Source organism: Lipophrys pholis (assembly GCF_963383615.2).
Source record: "Lipophrys pholis genome assembly, chromosome: 14".
Lineage (NCBI taxonomy): Eukaryota > Metazoa > Chordata > Actinopteri > Blenniiformes > Blenniidae > Lipophrys > Lipophrys pholis.
In genome coordinates this window covers 29,036,251-29,061,620 of record NC_137633.1, presented here as the reverse complement: position 1 = coordinate 29,061,620, position 25,370 = coordinate 29,036,251, and the positions used below count along the sequence as shown (strand labels likewise).

The following is a 25,370-nucleotide window of genomic DNA, read 5'->3' as shown; positions in this document are numbered from 1 at the left end:
CAGAGCAGTCAGAGCGGCTCGGCCGTTGACTATGTGGCTAAAAGCACCATCAGTGTCAAGGATGCCTGATGAACGCTTGGACGTGAGACTGGCGTGCCGACATTTCTGGGCTCTCACTGCTCCGCTCTGTCCCCTCAGGGTTCCTCTGAAGGTGGAGCAGGCCAACAACGCCCGCGACGCTCTGGCCAAAGCTGTGTACAGCCGCCTGTTTGACCATGTGGTCCAACGAGTGAACCAGTGCTTCCCTTTCCAGACTTCCTCCACCTTCATCGGAGTGTTGGACATCGCTGGGTTCGGTATTCATCCCTGCATGCTCAGTGCCGCCGGCTGGTTTAGTGAGAATAAGAGCTTGAGGGATTCAGATCTGTGTTCTGTGTCCTTTAGACCATCTGCTGCAAACTGCTGATTCTTGGTTAGTTTGAGGCTGATTGACTGAAGCTCTGCTTCTCCACAAGCACAAACATTAAGAGTTGGGCTTAGGTGGAGGAAGTTATCAAGCGGGTCACACTGTTACAGCTATTTAATGTGAATTTCACAAAAAAGGAAAGGCCATCAGTGAAGTCAAAGTTAGTGAGGTACATAACGGATGTTAAAATCCATGAATCAGAGTGACCAGCAGCACATTAGCAGCAACAGCTTAGAAGAAGGAGCTGAGTTCAGAGGGAGTTCAACACATTGTCGCCGCTTTCTTATCAACTTGCTCCAGAACTCTGCACCATCTGGGAGACGCCTGATATTTTATATTCATTAAGGCAAATGTGTGTTTATTGTTTTCTCAGTGCCTCTGGTCATGTGACCAGCGTCTGTGCTTGTGTAATCAGGATCACGTTTGTGCCTGTAAAGTTTCAGGAGTTCGGCTCCAAACTGTTTATCACTACATTCAGGTCCTGATGCTGCCGCCTGACCAGTAGAAACAATCATGATTTCTGATTATTCCTGACATTTTCCACATATATTACTATTTTCTTGAATTTAATTCTTCCAATGTTGGTTGTAGGAGTCAGGCTCTTCTCCTGGCTGTGCAGCATGATTCCTGATGCAACATGCTTCATTGGGCTCAATGTTTCATTTTGCTGCTGGATTGAAATGTCTGTAATTTTCTGTCATTTGTCTCCTCTCAGAGTATTTTGAACATAACAGCTTTGAGCAGTTCTGTATCAATTACTGCAATGAGAAGCTGCAGCAGTTCTTCAATGAGCGCATTCTGAAGGAGGTGGGTGAGCCTGATGGATGAAGGTCATCCGCTGCTTTACCTTATTCATGGTGTCACTGACAAGCCACACTTTATGACTCTTTCATGTGGAAGCGGTTGGTATTCGCACTTCTCTCATTACAATGCTAATTTCTCCAGGGATGTGTGAGGCTGCTTCCCTCTGTGATCACTTAGTGTTATTCTGTTCCAAGGCCTTCAGTTAAGCTCTGCTTCCAGCTCACGTCTCAGGATCTAAACCGCATCTTGTCAGTTTGATGTTTTCTGTTTGATTATTGAAGAAGTAGTTTGCTCTGAAAGGGCACGCTCTTAGTTTTCATCTGTGATTGTTTTGCAGGAGCAAGAGCTGTATCAAAAAGAAGGCTTGGGAGTGAACGAGGTGCATTATGTTGATAACCAGGACTGTATCGGTAAGTCAGTCTACCGTAAGAACACTTTCACAGCGTGTGTGTGTGTGTGTGTGTGTGTGTGTGTGTGTGTGTGTGTGTGTGTGTGTGTGTGTGTGTGTGTGTGTGTGTGTGTGTGTGTGTGTGTGTGTGTGTGTGTGTGTGTGTGTGTGTGTGTGTGTGTGTGTGTGTGTGTGTGTGTGTGTGTGTGTGTGTGTGTGTGTGTGTGTGTGTGTGTGTGTGTGTGTGTGTGTGTGTGGAGGAGAATGAAGCAGCGGCCGGTTCTGTTTAATAATAAAGCAGCTTTACAGAGAAGGAACTGGTCCTGCTGGATGCTACCATAGTAACGCACAGCGACTTGGAGAAGTAACTTTAATGTGATTACTGGTTTAGAAATAGTAACTCGTTAGATTACTCACACACACACACACACACACACACACACACACACACACACACACTTCGCTGCTCGGCTGTTTCAGTGCAGCATCAGTTCACCCCCATGATGTTGGTTTGGTCCGGTCCTGTGAGCTCCTCATCAGAGCAGCAGATAAACAGAAACACTCTCAGTTCTCATGAGCCAGCAAGCTGCTGCTATGAGCAGCCGCAGGATGAGACTCCGTGTCTTGGTTGTGTCTGTCCATGAATGAGTTTGTGATTTAATCTGAAGCTGTCAGGATATCAAGGTGGTTCTGTTTGAATTGGATTACAAAGGCTTCAGTTCTTCAGGTGTGAGGTTACCTGACAGCCCTGAACAACATTCCGGACTTGAAGAGTTCTGTTGGCCAGTAATTCTCTCGTCAGTCTTCAGGATTAATGCACAGCTGCTCGTTCATAAACCTTTCTTCTCATGTCTTTACCAATTACATCATTTTCCAAACACAGAACGTTGCATAAATAATTCAGATACATAGTCAACATGATGTGTCAGTTGAATGTTCAGATCTACTGACAATGAAAGTTCCTAACAAATGTCCTCTTTACAAACAGTTTAATAGATCCTGGATCATGACAGCGGAGAATTCCTTCTGCCAGGACCTTTTCTTCTGTGGTTTGATTCAACCACTTCAAAATGTGTTTCACATTCGAGTTCATGAATGAAACCAAACATGGTCCAAAGCATCTCTCCTGAAATGCCGATGCTTTTCATTTAAGATAATAATCATTTGGATATCGTCTGAAACTGTCATTACCTTTAAAGTATGTGTCCTCTGAGTAAATCATCAAGCATTTGTCTCTCCAGTTAGTTCTTCCCATCATGATTTCTTCTCAATTATTAATGTAAAAAAAGGGAAATTATTTGGGTCAAAGGTAAACATGTCATTTTACTCATTATTTCTGGATATTTGCCCTTGTGGCACCCCAAATGTAAGTTAGTTATGTTGGTTCAATTCAATTCAACTTTATTAATATAGCGCTGAATACAACACAGTCAATTCAAGACACTTGTACAGAGAAAAACTCTAATTCACCATGAGCAAGAGGAGAACCCTGCAGACCCAGAGTCAGAGGAGATGTTCTGTTGGGTTTCAGTCGGTGTTAGAGGATAGAAGGAGAGAACAGACAGATCCACTCACTGCAGACGGATCAGAACAAGAAGCTTCAGTTTGCGGGGGGGGGGGGGGGGGGCATTCAGCATGTTTGGTCACATGATGATGATGGTCATGCCTCACTGCAGATGTTTCCTCCTGATCCTTCATCCTGCAGATGTTTCCTCCTGAACCTTCTTCCTGCAGATGTTTCCTCCTGATCCTTCATCCTGCAGATGTTTCCTCCTGAACCTTCGTCCTGCAGATGTTTCCTCCTGAACCTTCTTCCTGCAGATGTTTCCTCCTGATCCTTCTCCCTGCAGATGTTTCCTCCTGATCCTTCATCCTGCAGATGTTTCCTCCTGATCCTTCTTCCTGCAGATGTTTCCTCCTGATCCTTCTCCCTGCAGATGTTTCCTCCTGATCCTTCTTCCTGCAGATGTTTCCTCCTGATCCTTCTTCCTGCAGATGTTTCCTCCTGATCCTTCTCCCTGCAGATGTTTCCTCCTGATCCTTCATCCTGCAGATGTTTCCTCCTGATCCTTCATCCTGCAGATGTTTCCTCCTGATCCTTCGTCCTGCCGTCTTCTATTTGTTGTTTGCAGACCTGGTGGAGGCGAAGCTGGTGGGGGTTCTGGACATCTTGGATGAAGAGAATCGTCTTCCTCAGCCCAGCGACCAGCACTTTGCTCTGGCTGTTCACAGCAAACACAAAGAGCACTTCAGACTGACGGTCAGACTCTTCCGCTCCCTTTGTTTTCCATCCCCAGCTCTTTGGTTGGCACATTGTTGTGATCCGGGCCAAGCGGTGGCATATACACCTGGTTCTGAGCTGCTATGAGAAGCCATGCCTGCAGGGGGCAGTGTAGATTCCTGGAAAAAACACAACATCACGAATGGCAGCAGTCATTTCTTGTTCTTTCAGCGAAACTGTTCGTTTGCTTGGGCCAGAGCTTTAGGTGTCAGTGCACTGGTATGCAGTACTGGCACTTTAGAATTTTACTCCTCAGTGTACCGGGACGTTTGTCTCGCGTACGGCGCGTTCCAGAACTTTCCTGACTTTCCTCAGCAGTCAGTATCCTCCTTCGACTTCTGAACAGTTTGCAGCTTGTACCGTATAGTTCCCAACACACACGCAGTCTTTCTGTGTTTGTTTCACAACTACACACTGAAATCACAACCAATACATACAGTATATTGCTGTACAGGCAGATTTCTAAAACATTTCCTAAAAATCTTAGTGTACTTGTTTTAAGCAAACTGCACCACATTCTTGTTCTACATGCCCCCTGGTATTTCTTTGTCAATTTTCAAATGGATTAGCATTTTTTCCACAACTACACGCTTAAATACCATCCAGTACATGTAATGCTGTACAGGCTGATTAAAAACATTTAATTCCCACAGGGACAATGAAAGTATATCTTATCTTATTCAGGATTGAGTGGAGTGACATCCACTCATTTCTCTCTCTCACTCTCATTCTTTCCTTTGATTTTTTTAACAGTTTTTTAAAAAAAATCTGTCAATATTTAAAGAAATAAGAAATCATTTACAACATGCTATATTAAGGTAGTTTCACACGCTGCACAAGGTGCCATTGTTTTTCACTGAGCACCTGCCCACAAAAAGTCTGTGTACGCTGCTGAATATCATGTTTTTGTCCATATTTGTAAGACAGACTGACAGCATGTCACCAAGGGGAGTTATTTTTTTTCCACTTGAAGCACTGATGCGGACTGATAAAGAATCTCAGCTCCTCCTCAATGTGGCGTTAGAATATAAATAAAGCACAAGAATAAGCAGCTTTTACTGGATCCATTTTCATCACAGCATCCATCCATCCCTCCATCCATCCCTCCATCCCTCCATCCCTCCATCCATCCATCCATCCATCCCTCCATCCCTCCATCCATCCCTCCATCCCTCCATCCATCCCTCCATCCATCCATCCATCCATCCATCCATCCATCTTCTCCCGCTTCTCCGTCCCCGGGTGGTGGTGGTGTCAGTCTGAGCACCGTCACCCAGATCACATTGACCCATTAAGAACCTTCCTGCAGGTGGAGAGCCCACAGGAAGGTGGAGAGCCTACAGGAAGGTGGAGAGCCCACAGGAAGGTGGAGAGCCCACAGGAAGGTGGAGAGCCCACAGGAAGGTGGAGAGCCCACAGGACGGTGGTGCCCGGCGTGGGACATGAACCCTCTACCTTGAGACTGAGTCTCATGCTCTACCTACTGAGCTGGTCGGAGGACATGAACCCTCTACCTTGAGACTGAGAGTCTCATGCTCTACCTACTGAGCTGACCGGGGGACATGAACCCTCTACCTTGAGATTGTTAGTCTCATGCTCTACCTACTGAGCTGGTCGGAGGACATGAACCCTCTACCTTGAGATTGTTAGTCTCATGCTCTACCTACTGAGCTGGCCGGGGGACATGAACCCTCTACCTTGAGACTGAGAGTCTCATGCTCTACCTACTGAGCTGGTCGGGGGACATGAACCCTCTACCTTGAGACTGAGAGTCTCATGCTCTACCTACTGAGCTGGCCGGGGGACATGAACCCTCTACCTTGAGACTGAGAGTCTCATGCTCTACCTACTGAGCTGGCCGGGGGACATGAACCCTCTACCTTGAGACTGAGAGTCTCATGCTCTACCTACTGAGCTGGCCGGGGGACATGAACCCTCTACCTTGAGACTGAGAGTCTCATGCTCTACCTACTGAGCTGGCCGGGGGCATTCATCACAGCATTCAAAGTGTAAACACAGTCTCACACAGATGACGCTTCTGTCACATATTGTGACGTAAATCTCTGTCTCTCGTCTTTAGATGTAAACAGCGTTTGTTTGTATCTCCAGTCTGGTTGGAGTTTTCAGAAATCATCATTTGTGGAAACTCGTAGCTCCATTTATGTGTAAATGCAAGAAACTCAGAGAAATATCACAGTTATGTAAATTTGTGTAAACTTAGCCTGAATGTTCAGAGTTTTGGATGTTCTTTATATTTTACATGATGTCTTTTTGTGGCTTATCTCCACACCTCATGAAATCAACGGTTTCATTCATTGAACAGATAAATGAAAAAGACTCTCTTTAAAGATGATGGAGAACAGGATGAGATCACTGGAAGAAGTTCATGCATTAGTTGATTTCCTTGTGGTTTTTTTTAAATGGCTTTGAAACCACATCCAGACACAAACCCCAGGACACGTGTAGGATTGGATGGTAGAGCGATTTGTGGTCGGCACCCTTCTGAAATCAAACAATAAGGGTGTTTGGGGGCGGGGCCTAATGTGCAGAATAACCAATAAGAGTGTTTGGGGGTGGGGCCTAATGTGCAGAATTTATTTTTATATTTTTCTTGAAGAGTGAACAGTGTCTTTTATTGCCATTGACAAAGACCAAAAGCTTAACGTAACCCGTGTACACATGGACCTGAACATGTCGTCCAAATGTGTTACAACACATTTACATGAACTAACAATTGTTATTGAACTAGAATCTGGAAATTTGAACAACTGGAACATGGTTTATTTGGGTTTGGCATCGGTCAGTAATAAATATCTTTGACAAATGTACAGAAAGGGAGGGCCCATTTGCATGTTTATTATTAGTCACACAAGAGTCTATAGAATAGAGCTGGGACCAGAATAAGCCCTTCTTAAATATATGTACAGAACACTAACATGGTAGACCAACGACTCATTTTAAGATATATATGGGGCACAGTCCGCTGCAGAACTTAATCAATAAAATAGTTTGGGGTGGGGCCTAACATGCTGAACTTAGCCAATAAAGTCTTTATTTTATAGCTCTGTATTATTCCCCGAGGGGAAATTCATACCGATTGACCCATCGGGAGCAGCCGCACAGAGCAGTGCACAAGGGGAGCTGGGGGGGGGGGGGCAAGGATCTTGCTCAGGTACCCCCAGTGCATGTTTTTGGGAATGTGGGAGGAAACCACAGCACCCAGAGGAAACCCACACATACACAGGGAGAACAAGCAAACTCCTCAAAGAAAGGCCCAGTTGGGGGCTGGGTTAGGGTTGTTGGGGTTATTCTCAGGAAATACTTAATTTGTTGTAATTGTTGTTGGTAGAACAGATGAGTTTACACTGGGATTTGCACAGCAACTTTTTGCTCAACACAATACATAATCAGGGTCCAGATCAGGTTCTTCTGTTTCCGTGCCTCATCATTTCTTTTTTCTTCCTCTCAGGTTCCCAGAAAGTCTAAGCTGGCAGTTCACAGGAACCTCCGTGATGACGAGGGCTTCATCGTGAGACACTTTGCTGGAGCGGTCTGCTATGAAACGGTCTCTGTCTCTACATTCTCTCTGTCACTGTGTGGCTGCGACACAGCCACACAGTGACACAGTCACACAGTGACACAGTCACATAGTGACACAGCCACACAGTGACACAGCCACATAGTGACACAGCCACACAGTGACACAGCCACATAGTGACACAGTCACACAGTGACACAGCCACATAGTGACACAGTCACACAGTCACATAGTGACACAGTCACATAGTGACACAGCCACACAGTGACACAGCCACATAGTGACACAGCCACACAGTGACACAGCCACATAGTGACACAGCCACATAGTGACACAGCCACACAGTGACACAGCCACATGGTGTCACAGCCACACAGTGACACAGTGACAGCCACACAGTGACACAGCCACACAGTGACACAGCCACATGGTGTCACAGCCACACAGTGACACAGTGACAGCCACACAGTGACACAGCCACACAGCCACACAGCCACACAGTGACACAGCCACACAGTGACACAGCCACATGGTGTCACAGCCACACAGTGACACAGTGACAGCCACACAGTGACACAGCCACACAGCCACACAGCCACACAGTGACACAGCCACACAGTGACACAGCCACACAGCCACACAGTGACACAGCCACATAGTGTCACAGCCACACAGTGACAGCCACACAGCCACATAGTGTCACAGCGTCACAGCCACACAACCACACAGTGACACAGCCACACAGCCACACAGTGACACAGCCACACAGCCACACAGTGACAGCCACACAGCCACATAGTGACACAGTGTCACAGCCACACAGTGACACAGTGTCACAGCCACACAGTGTCACAGCCACACAGCCACACAGCGTCACAGCCACACAGTGTCACAGCGTCACAGCCACACAGCGTCACAGCCACACAGTGACACAGCCACACAGCCACACAGTGACACAGTGTCACAGCCACACAGTGACACAGTGTCACAGCCACACAGTAACACAGCCACACAGTGACACAGCCACACAGCCACACAGTGTCACAGCCACACAGTGACACAGTGTCACAGCCACACAGTGACACAGCCACACAGTGACACAGCCACACAGCCACACAGTGACACAGCCACACAGCCACACAGTGTCACAGCCACACAGTGACACAGCCACACAGTGACACAGCCACATAGTGACACAGCCACACAGCCACACAGTGACACAGCCACACAGTGACACAGCCACACAGTGTCACAGCGTCACAGCCACACAGCGTCACAGCCACACAGCGTCACAGCGTCACAGCGTCACAGCCACACAGTGTCACAGCGTCACAGCCACACAGCGTCACAGCCACACAGTGACACAGTGTCACAGCCACACAGTGACACAGTGACACAGCCACACAGTGACACAGCCACACAGCCACACAGTGTCACAGCCACACAGTGTCACAGCCACACAGTGACACAGTGACACAGCCACACAGTGACACAGCCACACAGTGTCACAGCCACACAGCCACACAGTGTCACAGCCACACAGCCACACGGTGTCACAGCCACACAGTGACACAGCGTCACAGCCACACAGCGTCACAGCCACACAGCCACACAGTGTCACAGCCACACAGCCACACAGTGTCACAGCCACACAGTGACACAGTGACACAGCCACACAGTGTCACAGCCACACAGCCACACAGCGTCACAGCCACACAGCGTCACAGCCACACAGCGTCACAGCCACACAGCGTCACAGCCACACAGTGACACAGCCACACAGTGACACAGCCAAACAGCCACACAGTGACACAGTGACACAGCCACACAGCCACACAGTGACACAGTGACACAGTGACACAGCCACACAGAGACAATCAATCTGAACTGTTGCATGTGTCGTGACCACTGACGATCAATTTGAGTCATCATGTCTGCTGTTGTTAAATTACTTGTGTCAGTCAACTTTAAACTTGAAGAATTAAATGGACTTCATATAAAAATCACAGTGTCGCGCTTCAGGAGTCCCAACGTGCTCAGTCACATTCACCAGTTCACTCACACTAACCCGCTCACACAGCAGTGGTGTGAGCTTCAGGTGTTTGCCTGTTAGTCGGATGTGTGTCTTCATGGCTGTATGCTTGTGTGTGTTCACAGACTCGCTTCGTAGAGAAGAACAACGACGCCCTGCACATGTCCTTGGAGAGCTTAGTGTGTGAGTCTAAAGACCAGTTTGTTCGAGAGCTTTTTGAGAACTCCAACACCACCAAGGACTCCAAAATGAAGGCGGGGAAACTCGGCTTCATCAGTGTGGGCAACAAGTTCAAGGTCAGAGCCATAAAGCTCTTGTCACACCTGAATGCGATGTTCATGTTCACATTCTCCAGTAATGGTTAAACATCCCTGCAGTCCATAGTCCTTCACTTTTACTTGTGTGTGTGACGTGGCTTCATCAGATGGTTTCAGGGTTTAAGGCTGGGTGGTGTTGTACAGTTCTGAGCAATACTCCATTACAATATGGCTTTTTAGATAAATCCCTCCCCTTTCAACCTTTTCTTGAGCGTTTCTCTTTCCGCTCTTCTTTCATCCCTGCTTCGCTGCTTATTCGTTTTCCTTTTTCCCCAGAGAAATCCCCTGTTTGGATAACGCTGAGTAACATCAGCTTCAGGTAGAATATCGAGGAGTCAGTTTGTGTGTGAGTGTGTTTACGTGTTGACACACACACACTGTTGGGTGAATATAAACTCTGTATGTGGGATTTCTTTTTGGCATAATTAGCGATTATCAGAGATACTTTAACACAAGCCCACATGTCTGTTTAAAACAACACAAAACTCCTCTGAAGCAGTTTATTCGTGATTTTCTCTGGAATGACGTTCTGAGGACTGTAGTAGACGTACCGGTTTGTGTTTGTTGGAATGTCCATTTCTTCTGGTGTGTTCTTGTTGCCGCCTCTGTTGCCCTCACATGATCAGGATGTGTGAGCGTCTTTTGTACCTTCCTTACTATCAGGGAATACAGATTATTACTTCATTTGATCTGCTTTCTCACACAGACCCAGCTGAACCTGCTTCTGGAGAAGTTGCGTAACACTGTGAGTAAAACTCACGTCTATTTATTGTTGTGTTTTGTCTGCAGAAAACATTTGGCTATATAAATATATTATATATATTTTTGGCTTGGAATCAATACAAAAGCAGTTCAGCTTGCCCAACAATGTGCTGTGTTATTTTTACCCAGCATGCACTCAGAAGCAGCTTCCATCTGTTCTCCCATTCATCTTGGAATGTTTGCAGGGCTCCAGTTTCATCCGCTGTGTGAAACCCAACCTGAAGATGGTCAGTCACCAGTTTGAAGGCACTCTGATTCTCTCTCAGCTTCAGTGCTCAGGTAAGGACAAAACACCTGAGCTCAGGAAGCAAAAGAAAAGAAGCTGAATTCACCTTCTTGTGTTATTTAAAGATGAAATATTCTTTGCTAAATGCAGTGAGAACCAGTAAAATATGTAAAGCTTTATTTAAACAACGTATACACTAAACGTATACACTCTGTACCCATTTTAATGCAGAGGTTGCTGCAGTCTTGCGTCAGTCTTTGTGATTGCTATTAAATCAAAATAAAATGATTGTTGCCCTGAGGTGTAAATGTAAATATGCATTGTATATAATCGTGTGTGTGTGTGTGTGTGTGTGTGTGTGTGTGTGTGTGTGTGTGTGTGTGTGTGTGTGTGTGTGTGTGTGTGTGTGTGTGTGTGTGTGTGTGTGTGTGTGTGTGTGTGTGTGTGTGTGTGTGTGTGTGTGTGTGTGTGTGTGTGTGTGTGTGTGTGTGTGTGTGTGTGTGTGTGTGTGTGTGTGTGTGTGTGTGTGTGTGTGTGTGTGCGCGTTAGGGATGGTGTCGGTGCTGGACCTGATGCAGGGGGGATTCCCCTCCAGGGCTCCGTTCCATGAGCTCTACAACATGTACAAACAGTACATGCCTGATAAACTGACGCGGCTCAATCCTCGACTCTTCTGCAAGGTCAGCTTATTTACACTGAGTGGTTTTTATATCTTTTAAATATCAAGATAATCTAAAATTAGAAGGAAGAAAGCCTCATTAGTAGTTTAATTTGTTCATACTCAGTTCTAAAAGCCACACTGACCCATGTGTGAAGATGATAAACAGAAGCTTGTCAGGACGTTTTAGAGCAGCGGTGCATCACTGTGGATCTGCTCTTCTGCAGGCCTTGTTTAAAGCTCTGGGACTCAATGACATGGACTTCAAGTTTGGACTGACGAGAGTGTTTTTCCGGCCTGGAAAGGTAAGATGTCGGCGTCATGAGTCTCATTGCACAGCGGCAGTGGAACAGACTTCTGAGTTTCTGAGTTTGTGCTTCAGTTTGCAGAATTTGACCAGATAATGAAGTCAGACCCGGAGCACCTGGCGGAGCTGCTGCAGAAAGTCAACAAGTGGTTGTTGTGCAGCCGCTGGAAGAAGGTCCAGTGGTGCTGCCTGTCGGCCATCAAACGTACGTCACCTCCCCACACCTTACCTGGACCATGATGCACCTGGAAAACTCACCACTGTTAGGGTTACAGTTACTGCCATGGAGCCTGCTGTGTGCTGGACATTACTGAAGATCATTCACTTTTCTTCACTACAAATATTGAACAATAACTCAACATATAATTGATGGAAATATATTTACTCTGATTGAAGACATTGGCCGAAAACAAAAGTTAAAACTCGATCAGCTTCTATATGGGTTTTTAGCCGGTCGAACTTTTTAGTTACAGATCTTGTTTTCCAGTAACTTTAACATTTTAAATGTAGTGCTGGAATGTAGACAGACTGTTGACAGACTTCTGAAGGACTGTTGACAGATTGATGGACTGTTGATAAACTGTTGGACTGTTGATGGACTGTTGATGGACTGTTGATGGACTGTTGATGGACTGTTGATAAACTGTTGGACTGTTGATGGACTGTTGATGGACTGTTGATGGACTGTTGATGGACTGTTGATGGACTGATGGACTGTTGATAAACTGTTAGACTGTTGACGGACTGTTGACGGACTGTTGACGGACTGTTGACGGACTGTTGACGGACTGTTGATGGACTGTTGATAAACTGTTAGACTGTTGATGGACTGTTGATGGACTGTTGATGGACTGTTGACGGACTGTTGACGGACTGTTGACGGACTGTTGACGGACTGTTGATAAACTGTTAGACTGTTGACGGACTGTTGACGGACTGTTGACGGACTGTTGACGGACTGTTGATAAACTGTTAGACTGTTGATGGACTGTTGATGGACTGTTGATGGACTGTTGACGGACTGTTGACGGACTGTTGACGGACTGTTGACGGACTGTTGACGGACTGTTGACGGACTGTTGACGGACTGTTGATGGAATGTTGATGGACTGTTGATAAACTGTTAGACTGTTGATGGACTGTTGACGGACTGTTGATGGACTGTTGATAAACTGTTAGACTGTTGATGGACTGTTGATGGACTGTTGACGGACTGTTGACGGACTGTTGACGGACTGTTGATGGACTGTTAGACTGTTGACGGACTGTTGATGGACTGTTGATGGACTGTTGATGAACTGTTAGACTGTTGATGGACTGTTGACGGACTGTTGACGGACTGTTGACGGACTGTTGATGGACTGTTGATGGACTGTTGATAAACTGTTAGACTGTTGATGGACTGTTGACGGACTGTTGACGGACTGTTGACGGACTGTTGACGGACTGTTGACGGACTGTTGATAAACTGTTGGACTGTTGATGGACTGTTGATGGAATGTTGATGGACTGTTGATAAACTGTTAGACTGTTGATGGACTGTTGATGGACTGTTGATGGACTGTTGACGGACTGTTGACGGACTGTTGACGGACTGTTGACGGACTGTTGACGGACTGTTGATGGACTGTTGATAAACTGTTGGACTGTTGATGGACTGTTGACGGACTGTTGATGGACTGTTGATGGACTGTTGATGGAATGTTGATGGAATGTTGATGGACTGTTGATAAACTGTTAGACTGTTGATGGACTGTTGATGGACTGTTGACGGACTGTTGACGGACTGTTGACGGACTGTTGACGGACTGTTGACGGACTGTTGATAAACTGTTAGACTGTTGATGGACTGTTGACGGACTGTTGACGGACTGTTGACGGACTGTTGACGGACTGTTGACGGACTGTTGATGGAATGTTGATGGACTGTTGATAAACTGTTAGACTGTTGATGGACTGTTGATGGACTGTTGACGGACTGTTGACGGACTGTTGATGGACTGTTGATAAACTGTTAGACTGTTGATGGACTGTTGATGGACTGTTGACGGACTGTTGACGGACTGTTGACGGACTGTTGATGGACTGTTAGACTGTTGACGGACTGTTGATGGACTGTTGATGGACTGTTGATAAACTGTTAGACTGTTGATGGACTGTTGACGGACTGTTGATGGACTGTTGATGGACTGTTGATAAACTGTTAGACTGTTGATGGACTGTTGATGGACTGTTGATGGACTGTTGATGGACTGTTGACGGACTGTTGACGGACTGTTGACGGACTGTTGACGGACTGTTGATGGACTGTTGATAAACTGTTGGACTGTTGATGGACTGTTGATGGAATGTTGATGGACTGTTGATAAACTGTTAGACTGTTGATGGACTGTTGATGGACTGTTGATGGACTGTTGATGGACTGTTGACGGACTGTTGACGGACTGTTGACGGACTGTTGACGGACTGTTGACGGACTGTTGATGGACTGTTGATGGAATGTTGATGGAATGTTGATGGACTGTTGATAAACTGTTGGACTGTTGATGGACTGTTGATGGAATGTTGATGGACTGTTGATAAACTGTTAGACTGTTGATGGACTGTTGATGGACTGTTGATAAACTGTTGGACTGTTGACGGACTGTTGATGGACTGTTGATGGACTGTTGATAAACTGTTAGACTGTTGACGGACTGTTGATGGACTGTTGACGGACTGTTGATGGACTGTTGATGGACTGTTGGACTGTTGATGGACTGTTGACGGACTGTTGACGGACTGTTGATGGACTGTTGATAAACTGTTGGACTGTTGATGGACTGTTGATGGAATGTTGATGGACTGTTGATAAACTGTTAGACTGTTGATGGACTGTTGGTGGACTGTTGATAAACTGTTGGACTGTTGACGGACTGTTGATGGACTGTTGACGGACTGTTGATGGACTGTTGATGGACTGTTGATGGAATGTTGATGGAATGTTGATGGACTGTTGATAAACTGTTGGACTGTTGATGGACTGTTGATGGACTGTTGATGGACTGTTGATGGACTGTTGATAAACTGTTAGACTGTTGACGGACTGTTGATGGACTGTTGACGGACTGTTGATGGACTGTTGATGGACTGTTGGACTGTTGATGGACTGTTGACGGACTGTTGACGGACTGTTGATGGACTGTTGATGGACTGTTGATGGACTGTTGATGGACTGTTGATAAACTGTTAGACTGTTGATGGACTGTTGATGGACTGTTGATGGACTGTTGATGGACTGTTGACGGACTGTTGATGGACTGTTGACGGACTGTTGACGGAAGTATTCACAAGAGCATTTTATTTTGTAGTTTCTATCTTTCAGTTGGATTAGCTGAACCTGTGTAGAATTTCTTGCAGAATAATGTTTTCATGCATGCAGGAACAATTTAATGATGCAGGACTTCATCATTTGAAGTGTTTTGTTGTTTCTCTCTGATAGTGAGAAACAAGATGAGCTACAGAGCGATGGCCTGCATTAAGATTCAGAAGGCTGTGCGCATGTGGCTGTGTCAGAAGAAGCATAAGCCTCGGTGGGTTCAGCCTGCTCACACACACAAACACATCTTCACCGTCCTCCAGTCTGGTCCTGGTGTCACACTTCCTCATGTCCTTCACCTTCCTCTCCTTCTGGCTCTGACTTGTATTGAAATACATCCATGCCTGGAGGGTTTTCAAGGCTCTACTTCTCCAAATTTGTAAAAATCTCCACGGTCATGGGTGGACAGAAACAAGTCTGTACTTCGGGAAACGTCCTGGTGGTGAAATGTGTGGTGAGTGAGAAGCAGGCTGGAGATGATGATTTCCATTGTGATTTCGTCTGTGCAGTGGAAATGTGGCAGTAGAAAAACGCTTCAACGTCAAGGGAATCATTTGTATTGAACACAGCAGTAAAGCTGTTACCTCCCTCACAGAGGCTCAGTGGACAGTATTTAGTTTGTCTCTTTGGGGAATTGAGCTTGTGTCTTTTTGGTCTCATCATCTGTTTTCCCTTGTTAAGATGAGCTGAGAGGTGATTTAAAAACACTCAGCATAAGAGACATCATTGTACAATTACAAGAAGGGAATTGGATCAATGTGGGAAATGTACTTTGTGAGTCAACGTAGTCAGCAAATGTTCTCACATATTTGTTAAGTTAGTCCCTTTTAAAGGGACATTTCCAAAAAGCTTGATTTGTTTATGAAATATTTATGTGCGCCCTGTCATAGAATCGATGGTTTGGTGAAGGTGCGAAACCTGAAGAAACACACGGAGCAGTTCAGCGTGGTGGTGAACGGGCTGAAGGAGGGCAAGCAGGAGCTGGCTAAACGGGTGGAGGAGCTGGCTGCTTCTATCGACGCTCTGCTGGTGAAGATCCAGGTGAGGTCCTGATGGAGGCGCTGTCACATGATTGTCACAGTCACACACTGAAGGGAAAGCCTGAAACGGGATATATGATGTGTGATATTTCATTTTGCAATCACAATATGAATTTCAATAACCAAACACTGCAGTGGATTAATCCTCGGTGTGGATCAGGACCAGATGTGGAGCCGTCAGGTCCCACCAGCATTTCCTCTAATCCTCCAACTCTAATGGTAAAAAACTGGAGTCTTGAAGCAAAAAGCCGCTGAGAAGTTGGACTTCAATGCAAAACAGTCTTTATTGTCCAGAACAAAGACTCTGAGCCGCCGATCGCTGAGACGACTGACAAGCACAGTAATATGTCCCTCTATATGCTGTCTATCCCCCCCGGCCCCCTCCGTTACTCAGATCATACCACCGTCTCAACCTAGTCAGAGCGCTCACACCTTTGCATTCAAACAACTTATGTCTCCTCACACGAGGACTCTATCCATGTGTCTCTTGTCCTTTGCTGACTCAGATTTATTACTTCTGCTGTTGTGTTGCTGAGTCAGCAGTGGTCATGCAGACCTGCCTGACTGGGAGGTTTGTTCCCCAGAGGGTCTCAGCTGGAGTCAGGCCCTACCCCCGGTGCCTGACCTGCATTAGAACTCCCTCTACTCTCCTCTCTTCTGACTGTCTTGGGGCTTTTCCGCCGGAAAGAACCAGGTTCTGTTCTGGTCCTGGGCCAGACTCAGCACCAGTTCTTTGTCTTTCCACTGCCAAAGCCCCGGCCAAACAGGGGCTGAACTGGTGCTACGCTGGCCCCACTTCGTTCCTGGGCCAAAGAGGAGCCAGACTGGGACCCGACGCGTCATCAGCTGGGGGCGGAGTTATCTCTGGAGTTATCTCTAGAGTTATCTCTGGAGGTATCTCTGGAGGTATCTCTGGAGTTATCTCTGGAGGTATCTCTGGAGGTATCTCTGGAGTTATCTCTGGAGGTATCTCTGGAGGTATCTCTGGAGGTATCTCTGGAGGTATCTCTGGAGGTATCTCTGGAGGTATCTCTGGAGGTATCTCTGGAGGTATCTCTAGAGTTATCTCTGGAGGTATCTCTAGAGTTATCTCTGGAGGTATCACCACCTACAAGGCAGAAGCGAGGCTGTACCGGCTTTCTGAAAACTCCAGCGAACACGGAGCCCCAGAGTGGTTCTAGAGAAAAAAATTTAAAATACGCGTGGGAACGATATAATAAGTGGTTCCTGAAGTTAATAATACGAGGGAACGGGATTATTTAATCCGCGTTCGCGGAGCCGAGGCTCTCGAGATACTGCAGAGCTCCACCTGTCAGTCAGCTACGTCAGATAGAATTTAGAAGCAGTTTCCATTGTCTTTTATTTTCCACACTTTTCATGGTGACATTATTCTAACTAACGTCACGTCCAGGTCTTATTTCACCTTCTGACCGCCGGCTGAGGAGCTGCAGCCGCTGAGCAAGGCAGTGTGAGGCAGCAGGGGGCGCTCCACTCCGCTATGATATGCTCCAATATTATTTTCTAACCCACAGAACTTCTTTATAATGAATACTTTTGGTTCATCAGGAACTAAAAAACAAACTACAAACTACTGTAAATGAAAGCTGGAGTTTATAGACATAAAATGAGCCTTTTAACGGCTTCATGTGAAAGAGCTTTAATCAGAGTGTTTACCTAGGTTACCATGGAAACAGTTTTAGAGCTTCGTTCCATCATTGTAAACCTCCATTCTTCTCCATGTTGAAGCTTTTGATTCAGACACGTCCAGAAATAAAGTGAAAGGAGCAGAAATCCATTCTTTTTCTCCTCCACAACACTCAAATATAGATGTTAATCTCTCTGAACTTCCAAATAGCAGTGCTCTTCCTCTTCCTGGACCCACTTTTATCCAGACACACCTGATCTGCATTGCATTTCTCAGTTTTTTGACTCCCACCAGCAGTTTCACAACTTTGTTTTCAGTTTTCTTGATTTTTGACCCTCTGGCTTCTGTCCTGGTTTGAAGCTGAACTAATGAAGTGAAAACTGATCAGGTGTCAACACAATCCACAGCAGTAGGACTCATCTGATTGGTTAAATATGCAAACATGCAAAGCATGACTGAGCAGTGAATGGAAACATCCAGTTTTCACAGTCAGTCTTTCACCATTTTCATATTGTGAAAATATTAGAAAAGTGTTTGTCAAGAACATCATTCAGCATGACAGCAGTGTTTTCCCTTCAAAACAACGAGTGCAGTGCAATGAAAGCTGATTCACTCAAACACACTAAAATAACATGTGGCGTAACTTGAGCTGAACTTCATGAGAGAATGAGACACAGTGATGAGAGATCAGCTGATGCAAACACCACCAGAACACGTTAATAACATGTTAATAACACAACCTAATCAACAGACATAATCACTATCTATCTACAAATGACTTACATGGAAATACCTACTCTAGATGTTTTTAAAGGAAGTAGCTAGTAATTAAAATCCATTACTGATGGCTGAGGAAAGTCTGGACGTGAGGTGATGTAGAAAACATCACATCTAATTTGAGCTTTGAGTCTTGAGAGTGTTCCACTGATTGTAGGACTGGACAGTCAAACGATGACTGGATTTTAAAAACAGATGTAATCATAAACAACGCTGATGATTTCAGATGTCACGTTGTGAAAAACTCCTCCCAGTATTTTTCACAATTTGTAACACACACACACACACACACACACACACACACACACACACACACACACACACACACACACACACACACACACACACACACACACACACACACACACACACACACACACACACACACACACAAATCTTTCCTTGATTCATTTATATTAGAAGACATTTGAAGCTGAGTGGTTTTTAGGCACATGCCTGTAGCTCTGCAGACATTCTCCACTCAGTAGAAGCCGACCTTCTCCTCGTGTCTCACGCTGGCCTTTCTGAACTGACCTTTTCTCATCCGTTCTATGGGGATCAATATGTTCAACCACCTCGGGGAAAAAGGAAGAGCCGAGTGAAGAATCTTCTCATCTTCAGTAATTGAATTTAAGGAGGCTGTTTTGCTAATTGATCAAACTTGGCGAGTGCCCTCCAGGTTCCCCGAGGTGAGAAACATCTGATTGGATCCTCCAGGTTCAGCCAGTCATGTCTAACATGCTCGAACAGCATCCACAGCAATTCCTTTTCTTTTTGCCTTTACAGTCGTGTCTCTCAATGAATAGTGCATGAGATGTCATTCAAGGCTCGATACATTGGGGACGGGACCTTGTCATCGTCTGTCCCTGTAGCACAGTTAGCGACTCACGGTGAGGTGACCTCTAACACGGTGAGGTGACCTCTAACACGGCGAGGTGACCTCTGAGGTGACCTCTAACACGGCGAGGTGACCTCTAACACGGCGAGGTGACCTCTGAGGTGACCTCTAACACGGTGAGGTGACCTCTAACACGGCGAGGTGACCTCTGAGGTGACCTCTAACACGGCGAGGTGACCGCTAACACGGTGAGGTGACCTCTAACACGGCGAGGTGACCTCTAACACGGTGAGGTGACCTCTAACACGGTGAGGTGACCTCTAACGCGGCGAACTGACCTCTGAGGTGACCTCTAACACGGCGAGGTGACCTCTAACACGGCGAGGTGACCTCTGAGGTGACCTCTAACACGGCGAGGTGACCTCTAACACGGCGAGGTGACCTCTGAGGTGACCTCTAACACGGCGAGGTGACCTCTAACACGGCGAGGTGACCTCTAACACGGTGAGGTGACCTCTGAGGTGACCTCTGAGGTGACCTCTAACACGGTGAGGTGACCTCTAACACGGCGAGGTGACCTCTAACCTGGTGAGGTGACCTCTAACACGGCGAGGTGACCTCTGAGGTGACCTCTAACACGGCGAGGTGACCTCTAACACGGCGAGGTGACCTCTAACCTGGTGAGGTGACCTCTAACACGGCGAGGTGACCTCTAACACGGCGAGGTGACCTCTGAGGTGACCTCTAACACGGCGAGGTGACCTCTAACACGGCGAGGTGACCTCTAACACGGCGAGGTGACCTCTGAGGTGACCTCTAACACGGCGAGGTGACCTCTAACACGGCGAGGTGACCTCTAACACGGCGAGGTGACCTCTAACACGGTGAGGTGACCTCTCTCTCTCTGGTGTGGAGTGTTGAACTTTGTGGCTGCTGCAGGAGAGTGAGGGACAGACAGGAGTCAGGCTCTCACTTGTTGCTGCTTTGGAAGTCTGACTGGATATCTGCTGCTGATTTGTATTTACTTTTACTGATACTGTCACAAACCAGGATGTGTCATATATAGTTTATATCAGGGGTCTCAAACTTGTGGCCCGTGGGCCAATATTTTGTGGCCCCCACCTTGATATGAAAGTATAATATTAGTGCGGCCCACGAGGGGAGTGGACCTCCGACGTTGCCATTTCCGGTACTTTGTATCATCTACAAATGCCAAGATCAAGCAATGAAGACTTGCAGCACATGTCTGGAGTTTGACAATGATGGCTGTTGTTGTGAAATGCATCAACCGAATCAGGTCCCAGGGGCTGTAAGCTCAGGAAGCTCCATGCATTTTTAGAGGTAATAGAATGAAACAGACCCACAACCTCTTTAAATTTGTAGTGAGCCATGTATAAGAAGAATTCAGGAAGTTGAGTTTAACTTTTTAGCTTGCTGTAAATTACATGGACTTTTGTCTTGACACTAAACCACCAGGAGCACCTTGGCAGGACCACACCCCACACAAAACCCTCTTCACTCCCGGTTGCCAACTTACAACTAATTAACTAAACTAAACTAGATGAACTAACTACATGAACTAAGGAATAAAAACACAACACAACCATTACCAACACTACAAACCTAATATAACCCCAATAATTACATCTAAAACACGATGAACAGAAACTCCCATAATGCATTGCAGCGATCAGCTCTGTGACGCTACATATTATTAAAACGGCGGATTTAAGCGGGAGAGCAGGTTTTTAGAACCATGAGTGTGAGTAGTGTGGCTTTCAATGTCATTTAGATGTTGTGTGATTCACGGTTATTAGATTTAAGAGAGCATTTGCCGCTTCCTGTGGCTGTGAGCATTAGCATGAAGCATCGGTAGTGACGATCGGCACTCTCATGCTGTAGCTGCAGATCCAGCTGCAGTGAGCTGCGGATCCAGCTGCAGTGAGCTGCGGATCCAGCTGCAGATCCAGCTGCAGTGAGCTGCGGATCCAGCCGCAGTGAGCTGCAGTGAGCTGCGGATCCAGCTGCAGTGAGCTGCAGTGAGCTGCGGATCCAGCTGCAGTGAGCTGCGGATCCAGCTGCAGTGAGCTGCGGATCCAGCTGCAGTGAGCTGCGGATCCAGCTGCAGTGAGCTGCGGATCCAGCTGCAGTGAGCTGCAGATCCAGCTGCAGAGAGCTGCGGCGGCAATTCCACGTTCTTCACACCACTATTGTTGCGTAATGACGTTACAACCCTGCGTCGTTCACAACCCCTACATTTAACTCTCTGTAGTGGGACCGCGCGACCCAGTTGGTCTGGGTGTGCTTTGCCTTACCTTACCTTACCGTACCGTACCTTACCGTACCGTACCGTACCTTACCGTACCGTACCGTACCGTGCCGTACCGTCCGGCCCACCGCACTCAGGGATGTACTGCAGTGGGACCGAGGCTCAAGGAGCCGCAGCAGAGGGACCAAAGAGCCGCGGGTTGCCGACCCCTGTTCTAGACATTCTGAGGGTCTCAACTGCTTCTTCTCTCAAGACAAATGTGGCTCAGATATGTGAGAAGAAGAGCTGCCAAGTCTCAGGGAGGAGGCAAGAGAACCCATGTTCAGAAGAACCGTTCATGGTCTTCATTCAATGTTCCATTAATGTTCAGGACTAACGTGTTCAGAAGAAATCATTAAAACTCTTCATAATGACGTTGGAGGATTTGTTGTACAACTTTTTTTGTGGAATCCCTGATGCGGCCCCGCCTCACCCCACCTCACCCAGCCTCACCCCGCCTCACCCAGACTCACCCAGACTCACCCAGACTCACCCAGCCTCACCCAGCCTCACCCCGCCTCACCCAGCCTCACCCCGCCTCACCCAGACTCACCCAGACTCACCCAGACTCACCCAGACTCACCCAGACTCACCCAGACTGCCTCCAGGTCAATTGAGTTTGAGACCCCTGGTCTATATGAAACACACACAAACAAACATCTGTCTTTGCAGCAGTTCACGACAGTGAGGTTTCACGGCAGTGTGAGGTGCATTACAGATGAAGGCAAACTACACGTGTGCGACTCTCCCGTTTCTTCGGTTCAGTGTGTAACGCTAGTGAACAGTGCAGCTCCATGTGGACTCCACTCCACTGGAACTGATATCTCATAAGTGAAGACACATTTAACACACTCACTCCACCAAAAACACTTTGCATTATTTATCAATTCATTTATTTGCACTGCCTGCTCTGAGCAACCATTTAATTCCCCCCCAGGGACAAATTAAGTCTTTGATTGATTGAATGATTGATTGATTGATTGATTGATTGATTGATTGATTGATTGAAAAAAGGCGGGGCTTCCTCCAATATATCTTTTCATTCAGGAAAATGACTAAAATAGTGTAACATCTCTCCAGTTTTGTTATTGTTGCAATGACAAGTTTTATTGATTATGTTTGTTAGTACCTATTCTTTTGTGTCATATGAACGCACCGTGAGAGTGAGTTGGCCTGTGATTGGCTGAGAGTGGAGAAGGGGGTGGGTCAGATGAGTCAGGTCAGGTGTGGAAACAGCCTGTGTGTGTGTGTGTGTGTGTGTGTGTGTGTGTGTGTGTGTGTGTGTGTGTGTGTGTGTGTGTGTGTGTGTGTGTGTGTGTGTGTGTGTGTGTGTGTGTGTGTGTGTGTGTGTGTGTGTGTGTGGAGGAGAATGAAGCAGCGGCCGGTTCTGTTTAATAATAAAGCAGCTTTACAGAGAAGGAACTGGTCCTGCTGGATGCTACCATAGTAACGCACAGCGACTTGGAGAAGTAACTTTAATGTGATTACTGGTTTAGAAATAGTAACTCGTTAGATTACTCATTACTGAAAAAAGTGGTCATATGAGATTAACACGTTACCGGCATCACAGGTTGTTGTTGTTGTTGATATAGTGAGATGTTTCACCTGAACCTCACCTGAGATCTATCTTATTACATGTTTGTGCATGAAAATGAAAATTAGTCTGTTAAAAAAAGACTAAACTTGTTTGAGTTATTTGAAAGAAAATGCTCTTCATGTTCTTTTGGTTTTCTGTAATCTTCAGGCTCATGGTGGACCATATTTCAGTTTTGAAAAGTTGAAGAATTTTCTTCGTGGCTTGTTATTGAGGGCGATTGTGGGACAAAAAGAGAAACCAACTAAAAATGACTGTTGCAAAGGTTAAAGAAGCCAGATGATACCTGATCGATTGATGTTTTCAATCTTGCTGCCGACTGGTCGCTACTGTGGGTTCCTGAGCAACAGCTGCTGAGGTTACATAGAACATAGAGATCAGATGATCCACTGTCTGTGAAGGAACAGCTGAAACTCTGGATAATCAATATTATTGATTTTATTACCATGATGATACTTGTGGATACTGCTGTGGCGGTGTCTCCTCCTCTCTCTGATTGTCTGTTGTTTGTGATCCCAAGGCCAGCGTGATGACCTGGAAGCAGATCGACTCGGAGTACCAGGCACTGGTGAACTGCTCCCAGCAGCTGCTCTCCTCCATGCAGAAGAAGAAGCAGCAGGAGGAAGAGAGCGAGAGGCTGAAACACATTGAGGAGGAGATGGAAGAGGAGAGGATGAGGAGGGAGAAAGAGGAGCAACGGCGTAAACAAGAGGAGGAGGAGAGAAAACTGTGTGTGACCATGAGGAGAATAGAGAGTGGCACCGTCATAAAAACTGAACAAGGCTTTTCACCCCTCGCATGTTTCACTGGAACTTTTTAGGAAAGCAGAGATGGAGCTGAAAAGAAAGCAGGAGGAAGAGGACAGAAAAAAGAGAATGGTGGAAGAGAAAATTATACAGGTGTGTAAAAAAGGCAAAAGTTGGTGGGTGGGCTGGGTGGTGTTTGGTGGGTAAGTTGGTGGGTGGGCTGGGTGGTGTTTGGTGGGTAAGTTGGTGGGTGGGCTGGGTGGTGTTTGGTGGGTAAGTTGGTGGGTGGGCTGGGTGGTGTTTGGTGGGTAAGTTGGTGGGTGGGCTGGGTGGTGTTTGGTGGGCGGGTCAATCTATTGGTTTTTAATGGGGGGGTTTGAAAGGTAGGTCAGTTTGCGGGTGGATTTTGCTAAAGTGGGTTTCATGGGTGGGTTGGTTTTTTGGTTAGTTTTTGGAGGATGGGTTTAGTTGGTGGGTTGGTTTGTTGGTTAGTTTTTGGAGGATGGGTTTAGTTGGTGGGTTGGTTGGTTTGTTGGTTAGTTTTTGGAGGATGGGTTTAGTTGGTGGGTTGGTTTGTTGGTTAGTTTTTGGAGGATGGGTTTAGTTGGTGGGTTGGTTTGTTGGTTGGTATTTGCGGAGTGGGTTTGTTGGGTGGGTTGGTTTTCCGTGGGCTAGTTTTTGCTGAGGCGGTTGGTTTTCGGTGGGTTTGTCGGTGGGTGGTTGTGTATGCACAGCCCTCTTATGTATGTTCCATCTTCTCTCACCATCCACTCACATTCCTCTGTTTTTATAGTTATGTATGTCAGCTATGATCCTTTATTTATTCTATGAGAGTCCCGTCACTAAAACCTGAAAGACAAGCATCCTCAGGAGCTGTATTGGCATCTTTAAGTGGGATCCTCTTGTGAAACCTGAGTGAATCCATCCAGAGCCGTTCTCCTGCTCAGAGCAAAGGGATGTTTCGGTTCTCATACGTCACCCTGCTGATGCAAGGCGGCAGCTCTTGTACAGTATGAATAATGCAGTGTGTTCTCACCTGGAGATCGATTGATATTCAAAATAGCTCACAGAAAAAGTACCTTTGTGGACTTCATTGTAGGCTTTTTATAACGAGCTATACACATTGGGCGAGAGGCATTCTCTCTCCTGGCTACTTATAGTAAAAATACTCATACTCGAGCCATTTTAAATTGAATCCAGCCGATAAACTTTTCTAACCGATTAAGTGTTTTTCTTTCTTGTGCCCTGTTTTGTCCAGTAAAGCTTTGTTAAGTGGATTAAAGCGCTAACTTGGACACGCAGCAGCGTTGTATAAACTGTCTACCTGTTGTATAACTATAGAAAT

The 25,370-nt window shown here is 46.3% G+C and overlaps 1 protein-coding gene across 2 annotated transcripts in view; it reads left to right on the top strand.

Annotated features, from left to right (window-relative positions):
- LOC308120196 (unconventional myosin-VI-like) overlaps nucleotides 1-25,370 on the top strand; it is a 67,957-nt gene that overhangs the window by 30,743 nt on the left and 11,844 nt on the right. For both annotated transcript variants that reach the window (XM_080480648.1, XM_080480647.1), the window contains exons 13-27: nucleotides 139-296; nucleotides 1,122-1,213; nucleotides 1,548-1,620; nucleotides 3,731-3,858; nucleotides 7,349-7,444; nucleotides 9,575-9,745; nucleotides 10,473-10,511; nucleotides 10,714-10,807; nucleotides 11,304-11,434; nucleotides 11,640-11,717; nucleotides 11,795-11,924; nucleotides 15,201-15,291; nucleotides 15,968-16,118; nucleotides 23,800-24,008; nucleotides 24,100-24,178. In XM_080480648.1, the coding sequence (XP_080336774.1) occupies nucleotides 139-296; nucleotides 1,122-1,213; nucleotides 1,548-1,620; nucleotides 3,731-3,858; nucleotides 7,349-7,444; nucleotides 9,575-9,745; nucleotides 10,473-10,511; nucleotides 10,714-10,807; nucleotides 11,304-11,434; nucleotides 11,640-11,717; nucleotides 11,795-11,924; nucleotides 15,201-15,291; nucleotides 15,968-16,118; nucleotides 23,800-24,008; nucleotides 24,100-24,178 (1,720 nt within the window). The remainder of the gene's footprint in view (nucleotides 1-138; nucleotides 297-1,121; nucleotides 1,214-1,547; nucleotides 1,621-3,730; nucleotides 3,859-7,348; nucleotides 7,445-9,574; nucleotides 9,746-10,472; nucleotides 10,512-10,713; nucleotides 10,808-11,303; nucleotides 11,435-11,639; nucleotides 11,718-11,794; nucleotides 11,925-15,200; nucleotides 15,292-15,967; nucleotides 16,119-23,799; nucleotides 24,009-24,099; nucleotides 24,179-25,370) is intronic.